This window comes from Amblyomma mixtum, chromosome 2 (genome assembly GCF_055824585.1).
Source record: "Amblyomma mixtum isolate Tamu chromosome 2, ASM5582458v1, whole genome shotgun sequence".
Taxonomy (NCBI): Eukaryota; Metazoa; Arthropoda; class Arachnida; order Ixodida; family Ixodidae; genus Amblyomma; species Amblyomma mixtum.
The window spans coordinates 67,756,436-67,770,300 of NC_143013.1; the positions used below are offsets into that span (position 1 = coordinate 67,756,436).

At 45.6% G+C, this 13,865-nt stretch overlaps 1 protein-coding gene across 1 annotated transcript in view; it reads left to right on the plus strand.

Moving 5' to 3' along the window:
- The window catches only part of LOC149359637 (hepatocyte growth factor receptor-like), a 41,553-nt gene extending 31,338 nt beyond the window's left edge, over positions 1-10,215 (plus strand). Inside the window, exons 13-20 of the mRNA XM_089571784.1 lie at positions 329-572; positions 2,598-2,732; positions 5,094-5,180; positions 6,895-7,079; positions 8,231-8,340; positions 8,424-8,583; positions 8,692-8,828; positions 9,726-10,215. Coding sequence (XP_089427910.1) covers positions 329-572; positions 2,598-2,732; positions 5,094-5,180; positions 6,895-7,079; positions 8,231-8,340; positions 8,424-8,583; positions 8,692-8,828; positions 9,726-9,954 — 1,287 coding nt within the window. The 3' untranslated portion in view covers positions 9,955-10,215. The remainder of the gene's footprint in view (positions 1-328; positions 573-2,597; positions 2,733-5,093; positions 5,181-6,894; positions 7,080-8,230; positions 8,341-8,423; positions 8,584-8,691; positions 8,829-9,725) is intronic.
- The last annotated feature ends 3,650 nt before the right edge of the window (positions 10,216-13,865 follow it).

Below are 13,865 nucleotides of genomic sequence, written 5' to 3' on the forward strand. Positions count from 1 at the left end.
ACATGTATTTAAATACTGCGCGTTACGTACAGTACGGTCCATTGTTAAAGAGAACAAGTGATCGCGTGCCCTCCGCGCTTCACGAAACACTGCCGTCCAGATGCGGCGAGGATAGGCGGCATCAGGCGCATGCGCGGAACGACCAGCCACCATGCTTACTGCGCATGCCTCTTGTGCCGACAATTCTCTCAAGTTCTCGGCAGCAGCGCTCCGTGAAGTGCGGAGGCCGCGCGATTGCATGTTCCCTTTAACAGTGGACCGTGCTGTACATGTATATCTTTTTTGCACTACTGTGTGCTTAGTTCCCCTCCTGCGCTTACCTCAACAGGTGGTGTATGCTGGACAAAGCTACCCCTTGGGCAAAGTGATGCAGGTGGCCCAAGACACCAGCCTTGATTGGCGTCTCGTCTCAGCCGCAGTGGTCGCCTCCGTCCTGTTGGTGCTCTTCGGAGTCGGGATATTCTTGCTTTTCCGACGATGCAGTCGTGCCAAAAACGTTTTTCAGCCTACCTACCTCTCCGATTTCAATGACTTGCGCCTCAGGAGCGACACCCGTAGCGGTAATTGCAACAGTGAGAGCGTTTTTTCTCCTTTCATTAGCCTAACGTGCCTCTTTCAATCTCTACGCAAGATTCCCGCGTGATAAATATGCAAGAAAGATAGATTAGGAGAAAGATAACTAGGACTCGAATTGATGCACCCTTTACGGTCGTTTTGAGTCACCAGTATGAGATGCACTGAACATAATCATATAAGAAAAAATACCGTAAGTGAATACAGATATGCTAAAAACAATCAAGATAAAATAAACAAGGAAACAGTCGAAGAAAGCTTACACGCCCCCCGTTTCCCGTTGATGGCACTGACAATTACACACACATAAACCTATACACAGCTCAAATGCACACGTGCTGTCTTGATAAGACGCCGCAGTCATTCAAATGACATCAATGCCTGGCAGCGCTAGCGCAACTCAAGTTAAGCTACCCCTTAGGCGACATTGTATTTGCGGTCGGGAGTAATGCATTTACTGCATGAATAGAAAAATTTTCCTTTTAAAAGAACGAAATGAAGGCTCGAAAAAAGAAATAATTTTGTAATAATATAAACGGTGATGCGGGTACTTCATCTAAATTTAAGGCTAGCCACACAGTGCAAGCGGATAGGAATCGGCTCTACTTATAAAATCATTATATTCGCTAGCAACATGAAGTATTAAATGCAGCTTTTGAAAATAAATCACTTAGTTGATCCTCAGTGGATCGTTTCAATCTGTTAGCGGCTAAATGTTCTTCATATCCGAGGTTGACTCCTTAAAGTTCGCTATATACGAGGTGGGTATGCATTTAGGCTCGATAGATCATCGGTGTTAACACTCTAAGCTCTTTACATCCTACGTCCAGACACGAAAGTTCATTTCATCCGAGTTTGCATACTTATGTTTATTATAACCAAGGTAACACACAAAAGTCCTCTATATCTGATGCTAACACACAGAACTACGTTATATCGGATGCAACACACGAAAGTTCCATAGGTCTGGTGGCATACTTAGAATCGATGCACCTGAGGTTAACATACTAAAGATCGTTATATCCGTAGTTGACACACACATGACATGCTGTTTGGTTTTATACGAGGAAGTATACCAAGTTCGTATAGGTATTATAATAAGTTGGTTCGTAGACCTGTGTGCAGCTTTCCACCTGCCCAACTTACAGGGGACCCACCTGTCACTGACTGCTGATAGACGGCGGTCGCCATATCGAACTGCATAGACCCTTGTAATGCTAACACATTAATACCTGTGCAGACGACTGTGAAGGAATACCTGTTTTTCATTGTTTAGTTGTCACTACCATCTTTCTATAATCCTTTGGGCTCCGAGGAGGTGGCTAACAATGAGAAGTTCTGAATATATGTATATCCTCCTGACCCTCAGACGCCACATGGAGCGCTAACTCAGCGGGTCTTCGCAGATATAACTGCGAGATATACACGGCAGCTCGTGCATCTATTCCAGCATGATGTAGAAATGGTTTTCAGTCTCTTTCCTCCAGACATTGGAGGTAGCGGCTGCTCAAAGTTCGACTTATCCCGCGCCCTTTAGTAGCCAGATTCTGCCTCATACTCTCTCATGTGACACTTCTCGGCCATGTGCCTCAACCTCAACATGTCGCTTCATTGTTGGGAGGCTGGAGCCGATTTTATGACCACATAATCGAAACGCAGCTCATCGGCTTTCCAACCCCTCCTTTTCAACCCTTCCAGAACAGAATGCTGAGAAAAACGTACTTCAACACTTTCCTAATACTAAACGATTTCATTTAAGCGGATAGCACCCCTTATTATCATGTACTAGCTGTCGGTATTCCCGCCTGACTCTCGAGCATTCCTGTTTTCTCTCGTCCCTCTTCTTCACTGCGCCCATTCTCGCTTCACCCGCTCTCGCCTCCTCGCCCCTCGTACATGGGACGGTTGGCTTTCCTGAGAATGGCCGTGCGATTAGGTGCCCCGGTGAACTAGAGACATCATCACCTGCACCCTGGTGCTCTGCTACACTGTTCCTCCTTCTCTTTTTTTTTTCTCCCCGACAGATTACGTGCAAAGAAGTGACCCTGCTGCCCAGGAGCCAGCTTTTCAACTTGATGAAGAGACAACAGCCATGCTCGAAAGTGAAAAGCTCCTCTTGAAGAGAGAACGCCTTCATCTAGGGCGTGTCATCGGACAAGGTATCTCATAAAGTCACAGTGATAAGACAGCATTTTTTTTTTTCATTTTTAATAGAATAAGCCGTCATGGCAGGCGTGGAATCGGAGGCGAATATCATCAACTTCATCCTAGCTACAACTCGTACAGGGCAAATGCGTCTCCCATAATATTATCATCATCAGCAGCAGCAGCCTCACTACGCCCACAGCACGGCAAGACACTCCCGTATTCCTCCAATTAACCCTGTCTTGCGCCAGCCGTAGCCACGCCATCCTAGTAAACTTCTCAATCTCATCTGCCCACCTTTCTGCCGCCCCCTGCTACGCTTGCCTTCCCTTGGAATCCGCTCCGTTACTCTTACGACCATCGCTTATCTTCACTAAACTAAGTTAACGTAAGTTGAACCCCTTTTTGTTATCCTCCACGTGTCTGCCCCATAGGTGAGTACACGTAAGATACAGCTGTTATATCCTTTTCCCTTGAGGGATATTGGTAAACTTACTTGCCAAATGCGCTACATTGCGAATGCATTATAGCTCTTCATGTCATATAATACCTTTTATGTGAACAGGAAAGAGATGAACGTGGGCCGTATCTTTAAAGCATGCAGGCCTCCCAGTGGCAAAGTTCGGTTTCTCCATATTCCTTGTAAGATCATATTCATGTGGCTGCGTGATTCTTGAGTTGGTAGTCTTTACAGAGTATTAATCTCTCTGATACCAACCTTTAATGTGCCCTGCGTAACATTTGCTGAGTGCAACCCCATTCGTTGTCTATATGGTGAAGTTCACCCCCCAAAAAATAAAACAGGGCTTAAATGAAGCGGAGCTTATCTTGAAAACCCGCCGCGGTGGCTCAGTGGTTAAGGCGTTCGTCTACTGAGCTGGAGTACCCGGGTTCGAATCCGACCATGGTGGCCGCGTTTCTGTGGAGGCGAAACGCAAAGGCACGAGTGTGCTGTGCGATGTCAATGAACTTTAAAGATCCCCAGGTGGTTGAAATTATTCTGGAGACCTCCACTACGGCACTTCTTTCTTCTTTCACTCCCTCCTTTAACCCTTTCCTTACAGCGCGGTTCGGGCGTCCACCGAGATAAGTGAGACAGTTGTGCGTCATATCTTTTCCAGAAAACAAATTTTTCTTGCATTTCGAAACTAGCGCACCAAGTGAACAATTTATAACCAGCTATAGCTTATCCTACATCAGTGTATTCTCCTCCCAAGATACGCTTAAGAGGGTTTGCAACACGTGTTGGGATGGGCATGTTGTGCAACTGTGATCCTGTTGCATCACTGTTCCTGTTGTGATCCTGAAGAGTCGTGAGTCATAGCGAAAAATATCAAGAGGAGTTTAACCTTTGGCAGCCCTTAAACGGGCATTCTCGACATCTCTTTTTTTTCGGCTGCGCTACAAGTAGCGAACCGGTACCGAACAAAGTAGCAAGCCGCGCTAGTTTTATACAGGAACGCTCCTCTGCCATCTGTACTCAGGTGCACGATTGTACCAAACTACCTTTTTTTCATAAGCAGGAAAGGCAGTTATTGTTAGCCTGATGGCTTCACTCGGGATGCCTGAAGAGAGAAAAAAATTTGCGAGGCAGCCATCATGTTGTCTAGGAATTTCAGTGACAGCCGGTCACTTAACCGCGACTCATTACAATGTCCCTGATGAATGAGGCGGTTACGCGTACATTTAGTGCAGGAATTCGCAAAGCCATTGAGAGTACACACAGACTTGGCTCGTAATGAAGATTGGCTGTCGCCGAATTATCCTAAAACATCCAAGTGGCGCAGCTGTGTCCCCATTCAGAGGCACAAGCCACGCAGGCTATGGGCACGTGACGTAATAGTGAAGGATGTGCAGAACATCGTGAAATCAGTGTGCCTTCCCGCGTACACCTATTTTTGTAAAAGCGACCTACTAAAGCTAAAGTGGAAAGCACGAGACTAACTACACAACACATCCACCAGAGGGCGCAGATAACAGAGCGAAAGGTGCAAATGAACAATCAGGTTCGCTTTCTTTTTAATAGAAAAAAAGTACATGTATCAGATTTTGAAGGATTTTGTACATTTATCAGTTCTTTTTAAAGATTTCATGTATTTTGATCAATATTCCTTGCTTAAAATTGGAACAACCACCGGCCGACTATGAAGCTAAAAAGATCCTAATTTTGAGCACACACTTGCAAACGTCTAGGCCCTCTGAGTAACGAATGCCTTTTTCTTTGTTTTATTTTTTACCATGCCGACATGACCACTGCATTTCTTCATAAAGTTCCTGTGTGTCCTCCCAATGCTCCATTGGTATTGTAGCGCTTCATCGGGACGCTTCCGAGTTTCAGTGTGACATTTACTGCATTATCTTCCCTCCAACAACAGGTCACTTTGGTTGCGTCTACTGGGGTGTTTTGAAGTCGTCAGAGAGAGACCACGGTCAGAATGTTGCTGTCAAAACTCTCCGCAACAGTGAGTAATTCTTCACCTCCCACTTTTAGATGTGTGTGTTTGGGGATGGGGGGAGGGGGGTAAATTTTTCCCTGTTTTACAGTTAAATTAATGATAGAACTTATTGCAATGATAGAACTTAGTGGAGCATGATATTCCTCCCTTTGTGCAACAGTGTCTCCAGCGTTAAAGCAGATTGAAAGTATGGTCATAATTTTTCACGTCGCGGACACTTAACACGAAAATAGGTACACAGCAGTCAGAGTTGAACAGCTGGTAAAAGTGAAACCTTCGTGTAGTTTTTTCCCCAAAAAGTTGGACAATACACAAAAGCATTACAGTAAGATAATGTTGCCTTGTGGCGCATATGTGACAAGAACGCAATGCTTTTTTTTTTTACTTTAACGATAAATATGGAAATTAGTTGCAGCTTTACGTTCCACTGGCATAAGCTACACTCCACATTACAATAATACGTATTTTGTGCAGACAAGACAAAATAGTATTAATATGCTCGTCTGAGGCAGCCACGGAAAGTCGCTATTACGGTATTTTTTCTAAAGAAGTTTTAAACGTAATGGGGAAAACTTAAAGCTCTCTGAATTTAAGTTCTGCCTGTCAGATCATTTTGAATAATTATAAATTAACGACCAATGTTACTTTCGCGTACGTCCCCAAAACATCTGCACTTTTTCATGCGCAGTACCACAGCAATTGGTGCAGGCTTTCCAGCGAAGGTTACTAGTAGCAAAATGTTGTACATGTAGCCAAACGAAGCTCCCTCTTAAGAACCCTTCCTAGCTCTCAACGACTTTTGTCCGACGTGTCATGAGATCCGCCTTTGACGTCGTAATGTGCAGAAAGAAAGTAAAACGTAAAAAAGAGCGAACCAGTAATAAAGTTCAACAGTTCAAAAAATGTGCCAGTTGGGAAAGGTCGATTTCAATAATGCGGTAGCATTAAAAGGGTCTCCGCCCTGAAATGGCAACCGCCGCAGCGCGTGACTTTCTGACGTCATCAAAACCTGCTCACCGTGGTAGGCAGCAACCTGCCCCACAGAGTGTGAGAGAACTTCCCACCATTGCAGGTAGCAGCTAATTAACGATTAGTTGAGATATGATGCTCGGGAAGAGCAACCTGGGTCTCACAAGCTTGCGCTGTGTTTGAAACAGCCACCTGGCGGGGTAGTGGCGCATCGCTTAACCGCTGCACCACTGCGTTACTTCGCCAAGAGTCGTATGAGGACTGCCCGCGATATATGAATGCAAAGTATAAAACGAACAATTTGGCAGGTATGAGCATTAGCTACAACAAAATAAGCACCAACGGAAAACGCCAACGCTTTCAAGCGCTCCGCCGGTCATCGCCTCAGAGTTGGGTTGCAGAGCTACGTTTGCTTGTCCTTTTTGTACCGTTGCACTAAAATAAAATGCTGAACATTCACCAACTCGACACATTCTGGTACCTTAATTTCCGGTATAGAGTCTGCAGTCGGTGTATAGGGTGCAGTTCTGAATCTCGGCTGCAAAAAAACAGTGTTAAGCTGGCATCTCCCGACATCCACGCTCACAACGGTGGTGTCAGTAGGTTTTATGCTAGAAATCAAAAGAAGGGTAGGGTGACTGCCTTTAACTTCAGAGTTACTACTTTATAGAAATGAGGCCAATTATTTCTATCGGCGTTGAACGATTGCGCTTAATTGATGTGTGCTGCCTTCCCTAATGTGATGTTGCAGACTCTCGCGGTGGTGAACTCGACAGCCGGTCATTCCTCGAGGAGGCGCTTATCATGAAGGACTTCCACCACGTCAATGTTCTTCAGCTCATTGGATTGACCATCGACGAGAGAGACGGCCTCATGGTGATCACGCCGTTTATGAAGTACGGGGACGTCCTGTCCTACATTCGGGACGAAAATAACGTAAGGTCGCCCTTCTAACAAACGTTATTCAGTGCCCAGTAGTTCCCGCTCTCCAACGCGGCGCTCACAAGTGCGTAAAAATAAAAAGGGGATTCTTTGTCCTTCAGGAGATTCATAGCTCCTAAAGCAAAACTGCTGAGTGCCTTTGTGGTCTGCCGTACTATCTTTGATGACAAGTATGAGCACTTCTACCCTCCAATGTTTGGCACAGCCAGTGAGACAGAGGTTGTGTGGCACCACTAGCCAGCCTAGCTAATTTTGTTCTTGAATGTGAGCCATGCACTCAGCCATTTATCTTTTTTCGGAAGTGACCAGAGGTAACGTCTTATATCGAGAGGGAGGGGGAAGTGCTGGGCAGTACATGCTTAAAAGAGTTGAGGGGGGGGGGGGGGGGGGGGGCATGCCGGGCCCCCTCCGACCCCCTCCCTCACCATCTTCCCCTTGGATACGTTCTTGGTATGAGTGAATATTTTCCCCAAATCGGGATCTCCACAGCAGTGTTCACGTTAATGCATTGCACAACAGGTCTCGAACAACAATGACAGTAAAGCACCTTTTTCGGGGGGACATCCATTTAGTGGTAGAATGAGAGGCATTCCTTCCTTTTAGGCTTTATAGATGCTTTTTTACCGAGTGAGCCTTCGTGTGCATGATATGCGTCCAAGGCAGCCGATCAAAGCGGCAAGGAGAGAAAGATGACAGAACAAAGAGAGAGGCTGCGATGGGAGGAAGAAGGGAAGTAGGGAGAAAAAAATGGAAGGAATGTGTGCTGCCAAGAGAGGTAGGAGGAAGATTTAAAAAAAAACGCTGTTCAAAAGAGATAAAGGAGAGTGAAACAATTGAACAAGAAGACCGGCCAAGAAAGAAAGAAGACAAGAAGGGTGGAAAATGAAGCGAAGCTGTTGAGGAGAGAGAAACAGAAAGGAGAGAAAAAATCTGAATCTCAAGCTGCTGTGCTACCGGTGAAAACGGCCATACGGGGGCAGCGATCGCGAGCGGCACCCCGCTGCCATCTAGGACGAGGTTCGTGCTAGGAGGGCCGCGCTGGAGCAAGAGTGTAGGGTGCGTTAGCGGGAAGCAGCCGCCACTGCCATTTTTTGTCTTCAGGATGTTTTTTTTTTATTCTTACAAATCGAATTTCCCTTCGCCAGAACCCAACAGTTAACCAGCTGATAACATTTGGCATCCACGTGGCCGAAGGCATGAAGTACTTGGCTGATGTAAAGTTCGTACACAGAGATCTCGCTGCTCGCAACTGCATGTAAGTGGAACTGTTTTTCTCCAAAATTTATGTTACCTGCTCAGTTCCATACACAATGCGTTCCGTTGACGTTCTTATTTCAGGCTGAGTGGAGACATGGTGGTACGTGTCGCCGATTTTGGTCTTTCTCGTGACGTTTACGAGAAGGACTACTACAGCAGCGATAACAAAACCAAGCTTCCGGTGAGATGGATGGCTCCAGAGACCCTGGAGAAAGGCGTCTACAGCCACAAGACAGACGTTGTGAGTGTCGCATGTGATGCAGTTTTCCGGCGATTACAATAAGCATTTCTGCTTCGGTTTTGCTAGCAGCTTCAAAGATGCACATGCGTTTTTGCTTTCTTTTTTCAGTGGTCATATGGTGTCCTGCTTTGGGAGCTCATAACTCGTGGTGTCACGCCGTATCCGGATGTGGATAACTGGGACATCATTAACTTCCTCAAGCAAGGGCGTCGATTGCAGCAGCCTGATTTCTGCCCCAAAGAACTGTTGGTTTGCTTCCGTGTTTTCTTTAAAAGAAAAACGTTCAAACTGAGTTTATTTATTTATTTATTTATTTATTTATTTATTTATTTATTTATTTATTTATTTATTTATTTATTTATTTATTTATTTATTTATTTATTTATTTATTTATTTCGGTACTATCAGGGCCGTTGAGGCTTTACAGATAGTAGTGGTAAGTATACTTATACAAATAAAATACAATAAGGAGAGTAGTTAACTTAGGCGATGAAGAAGAGCAGATCTAAAAACTTCTGGTTCAGAGATGGAGACGATGCTGGCGGGCAGGTGGTTCCAGTCTGAGCTGGTCTTGGGCAGGAAAGAATAAAAATACTGGTTAGTTCTGCAACTTGGAACACTCACTTTGAGTCGGTGATCAATGCGAGATGATACATAACTTGGAACAGCGAAAAGACTTTGTTTTAGCGATTGATTTGTGTAATGTATTTTCTGGAAAGTGAAAAGTCTAGAAAGATGACGCCGGAGTGAAAGATCTGGAAGGTCTAGAGTTCTCTTCATGAGTGTGACGCTAGAGAAACGCGAGTTGTTAGACCAAATAAAACGGGCTGAACGATTCTGAACTGATTCTAAAGTGTTAATCAGTTACTTAATGTTAGGGTCCCATACAGAAGACGCGTATTCTATTTTAGATCGGACGACCGTTTTATACAGTAGTAGTTTTAAACTAACCGGAGCAAGTGAAAAGTTACGGCGAAGGAAACCAAGCATGCGATTAGCATTGTTAGTTATGTGTTCGATATGCGTTTTCCATGAGAAGTCATTGGTAATGTATTTTGCGCATTTTATAGACGCATTTGGCGCATTTTATGTGGCGCATTTTTAGAATAACCATCTTTTCGTACATCCTGGTTTCAACCCAGGTACATGGTCATGCTCCAGTGCTGGCAGAACGACCCCAAGATGCGACCTTCGTTCGAGAAACTCGTCACAGAAGTCGCGAACATAATCGCCATTGCTGAGAAGAGAAGCAGAGACAGGAGAGTCAGCTTGAACGTGACTTACGTCAACTGCTCGCCTCTGGACATCAGCAGTGCTGCCGGAACATCCGCCGAACTGCATCCCCTTTCGGAGCAATCGACATCTTTTTGAGACAGTGCTGAACTGGCGAAGTCGTGCCAGGGTGGATTGCGAAAGCGGTCGTTATCCAGAGACGCTCTAGGTCTAAGAGACTTACGAAGAGGCTTACGAATTCACTTACGAATTCACTTACTAATTGACCTGTGAGTTTTGAAAAGAAACTGGAATTGTGCTTCATGTAGCAATGTGTTTTTACATTGCATTTTCTTTTTTCCCACCCTGTAACAGCCCGCGAAGGGCTTGCAGTATTGTAAATAAATGAATAAAACCCTACCTCAAGCGCAAGAAAAAAGCCGCACTGTTTAGGACAAAATGAGCGGTAAAGCGTGGTAAGAGTTTATGCTGAGCAAATGCGGCATCGTTGTGGTGCGTCTAGCACATTGCGCAAATAAAACACATAAGAAATGAAGGACTCGCTGCTTCAACAAGTGCTAGTATCAGATTAAAACGTCTAGGAACCTTGGCCTTAAGAATGTGTGTGGCAATAGCCGTAGTCGCCGTACCGCTTAAAATCCTATGATCAGAAAAATTCATGTTGTTGGATGAATACGCTCTGTATGTGATCCACAGAGGAACGGCTATCTGTCTAGAGGAGTTAACAAGCTTCATGGATTCCACAAGCTATCAGCGCAAGCTTGTTGCCGAAATGTTTACCGTGATGATTACGTTAAGCGTAATGACACGAAGATTTACCTTATTTATATTATCGGGGTTTACAATTAGTACCCTTTGGTCTCAAAAATGCCTTGGCACGGACTGGCATATTTTTTCTCGTAGAGCCTTTGTGGGATGTGTTTTCAGCGTATTCTTCTTGCACTTGATTGACCGGTCGTTTCCGTAATTTTATCCTCGGCGTACATACAGCGTTCCAATCTACGCCTTTACCTTGACTTCATCTATGTCCTTTGAAGCAACGCGTTTCATGAGCCGCTTCGCCGTTCGCTACACTGACGCTGCTTGAGCTACTCGTAAGCTCTATACGGGAGCCTATTTACACACGCCGCTGAGCACTCTTTGCGAAAGGGTCTATTAAAGGGCTCCAAATCATGCATGCATGGCAAACAAGTCAGGATTTCCGTACCGTTTACATCTCGAATACTGCCAGAAGTCTGTTCGTAAGCTTATTGCTCTCGTGCTTTGCAGCATTTCTATTTTCTCGAACGCGCATTTTGATTTTTAAAAAAAGGACGGACGATTGAGCTTGGTTAGATCAAATGCTAATTTTTTGCACTAGCACTCTGGTTTTCACTTCGGTTTTGGTCAGAGGACGTCATTTCAAGGCCTGGCAGTCTTCAGACAACGATCAGCAAAATCAAACTTAAGCTCCCTGCTAAGGGCATAATGTGAAAGCGTTAATGGTTTAGTGCCCATATATGCCAAATTCATCATCATCACCACCACCACCACAATCAGCCTGATTACGCTCACTTCAGCCTCTCCCAATTAACCCTGTCTTGTGCCAGCAGCGCCCACCCTATCCCCGCAAATTTCCACTTTGCATTTATAAATCGCTGGTAAATCCGCACACCTTTCTGGCGCAGTGGTGCAGTGGTTAAGAGATGCGCCACTGCCCTGCGATGGCAGGCGCTGCCATCTGATTTGGGCCCCCAGTCACCAGGGACTCCAGGGAAACGAACAAGCCGATCAGGCCGCCCGCGCACTTTCTCCCCGGGCTATCTCCCTGCACTTGGAAGCCTACTCTCAGTCAGACAATCTGGCCCTTACATTCAAACAAATCACCGATTACTACAAGGAGGAGCACCGGCGCTACCCGGCCACTTGTAAGGGTCTGGATCGCGCTGACGAGCGCCTCCTCATCAAAACTCTCACTAACACTGTACTGTGCCCGGCGGTGCTTAAACATTTCAATACATCATTTGATGGCGCGTGCCAGTTCTGTGGGGAGGTGGCTGACACCTTCCACATTGTTTGGGCGTGTCAGTCAAACCCATCTGTCCCTCCAACCCCAACTACAACAGAGAGGACTGGGAGGCGGCCCTGCTCGGCTGTCAAGACCTAAAGACCCAAAAGGCCTTGGTTCAGCGGACGCGGGCGGCGTTGATTGCTAATGGGGCCCCGGAATAGGAGCTCCACCTAGTATTGTGAGGGGAAAGGGCCAATAGGATCCTACCCCAATCACCTTTCTGTGTAAATTTAATAGGCGATATATGTTTTTCACCACCACCACCATCGGTGGGGCTTGTGAGACACAGATTGCTGTTCCTGTGCAACCTCGCGCGGCCAATAATTAATTTAACAGCCACCTGCCAGGTTGCACGAGGATGCCATCTTTTATGGGTACCATCGAGTGTCAATGCACATACAGAGACGGGTTTTCGCTCAATGGGGCAAGTAAGGCTAATGGCTTAAGACATTTGATTCAAAGCAGCCGAAGTGGGCTTTGAATGCTCCACAAGTGCTGTCGCCCAAGCGTTCAAGAAAAACGCCAATAAGCATAGGCCGCTAGTCTCAGACACCAAGAACCCGAAGTGCGAAAGCGAGAGGCATGTAAAATACGCAAGACAAAACAAAAAAATCAGTCTCCATCAGTTCGAGAACAGCGTGACGAAACCGCCCGCAAGCGCTTGGCATCTCATTTCTTTTATAGGCAGCACCATTTAAGCGTGTCGGCATAGTATGAAATGATTTCTTCTTAGTTACAATTCATTTTGAAAGACTCCTTCTCTACTTAATGATTTATACATACGCCAGCGAACATACGTATTTTCGCATGATACCTTTGTGCAATGGCTATTCAATTTGTTTGCGTCGTTCTACGACAAGCCAGTCTTTAAATTAGTTGTTTGGTTTTTGAGGAACGGAAATGGCGCAGTATCTGTCCCAAATCTCGGTGGAAACCTGAACTGCGCTGTAAGAGAAGAGAGGACAGTGGAAGTGAAAGAGGAAAGAAAGAGGTGCCGTAGTGGTCTCCGGAATAATTTAGACCACCTGGGGATCTTTACCGTGCACTGACATATCGCACAGCACACGGGGGCCTTTTGCGTTCCGCCTCCATCGAAACGCGGGTTCCAACCCGGGTACTCCGGCTCAAACAAGCCCGTGTTTCCTTCCTTATTTCCGTTGCTTGCAAAGAATAATGTCCGGGTTCTCAAAAAGAAAGCTGAAGCAGTTTATGGTTTATGCAGCCTTTATTTTCTAATAATAGTATTAATGTCTGGGGCCCAACGCGGTGAAACGACGCGGGGGGTCATGAAAGACGGTCTACTGGAGGACTCTAAATTAACTTCGACCTCCTAGGGTTCTTCAACATGCGCTTACCTCACAGAGCACACGCGCGTTCTCGCGTTTGGCCTCAAATGTTTCGCCACAGGGACGTGATAATTCATTTAAGGAGACTCATTTGGGTGGAACACTGGGGTTGCCAATACTAATTGGACCGAGGTGTTACCAATCATGGTAAATCGTCGATTTCTAGATAGAGTTATATTGAGTTAAGTCCTGCCCAACAGTACTGAGTCGCAAGAACGATGTAAAACTGGTAAGCTGCAAAAGAGGATGCGTACGCACGCAGATCAGTGGTAGAGGCCAATTTTTAAAAGAAACCTTGCCTGCTGGTTTCGCCCCTCCAAGCAGACCGCAAGTGGGACGCGGTTCTGCGTAGCCGTATTCGAAATGTAGCCGGAACAGCGTTCCAGATACGAGTATATGAAACATTGAGCCACCTAAAACTTCTTAATTAAATTGAAACAACGTTTCACAACTGTCTGTATCTTTAACGCGGTTCCATTTATTTAGATATAGCTTTTTCAAAAACTGCGATATAACTTCCGTTTACTAGCTGGAACCTACGTACAACCAGGTCAAGAGTGTACAGCTGTAACTTTTCGTTTTCTCTGCCCTACTTCTTCCTTTTGATGCGATTTCCGTTCCTGCGTGCAATGGTGGCGCCATAAACATTGTCC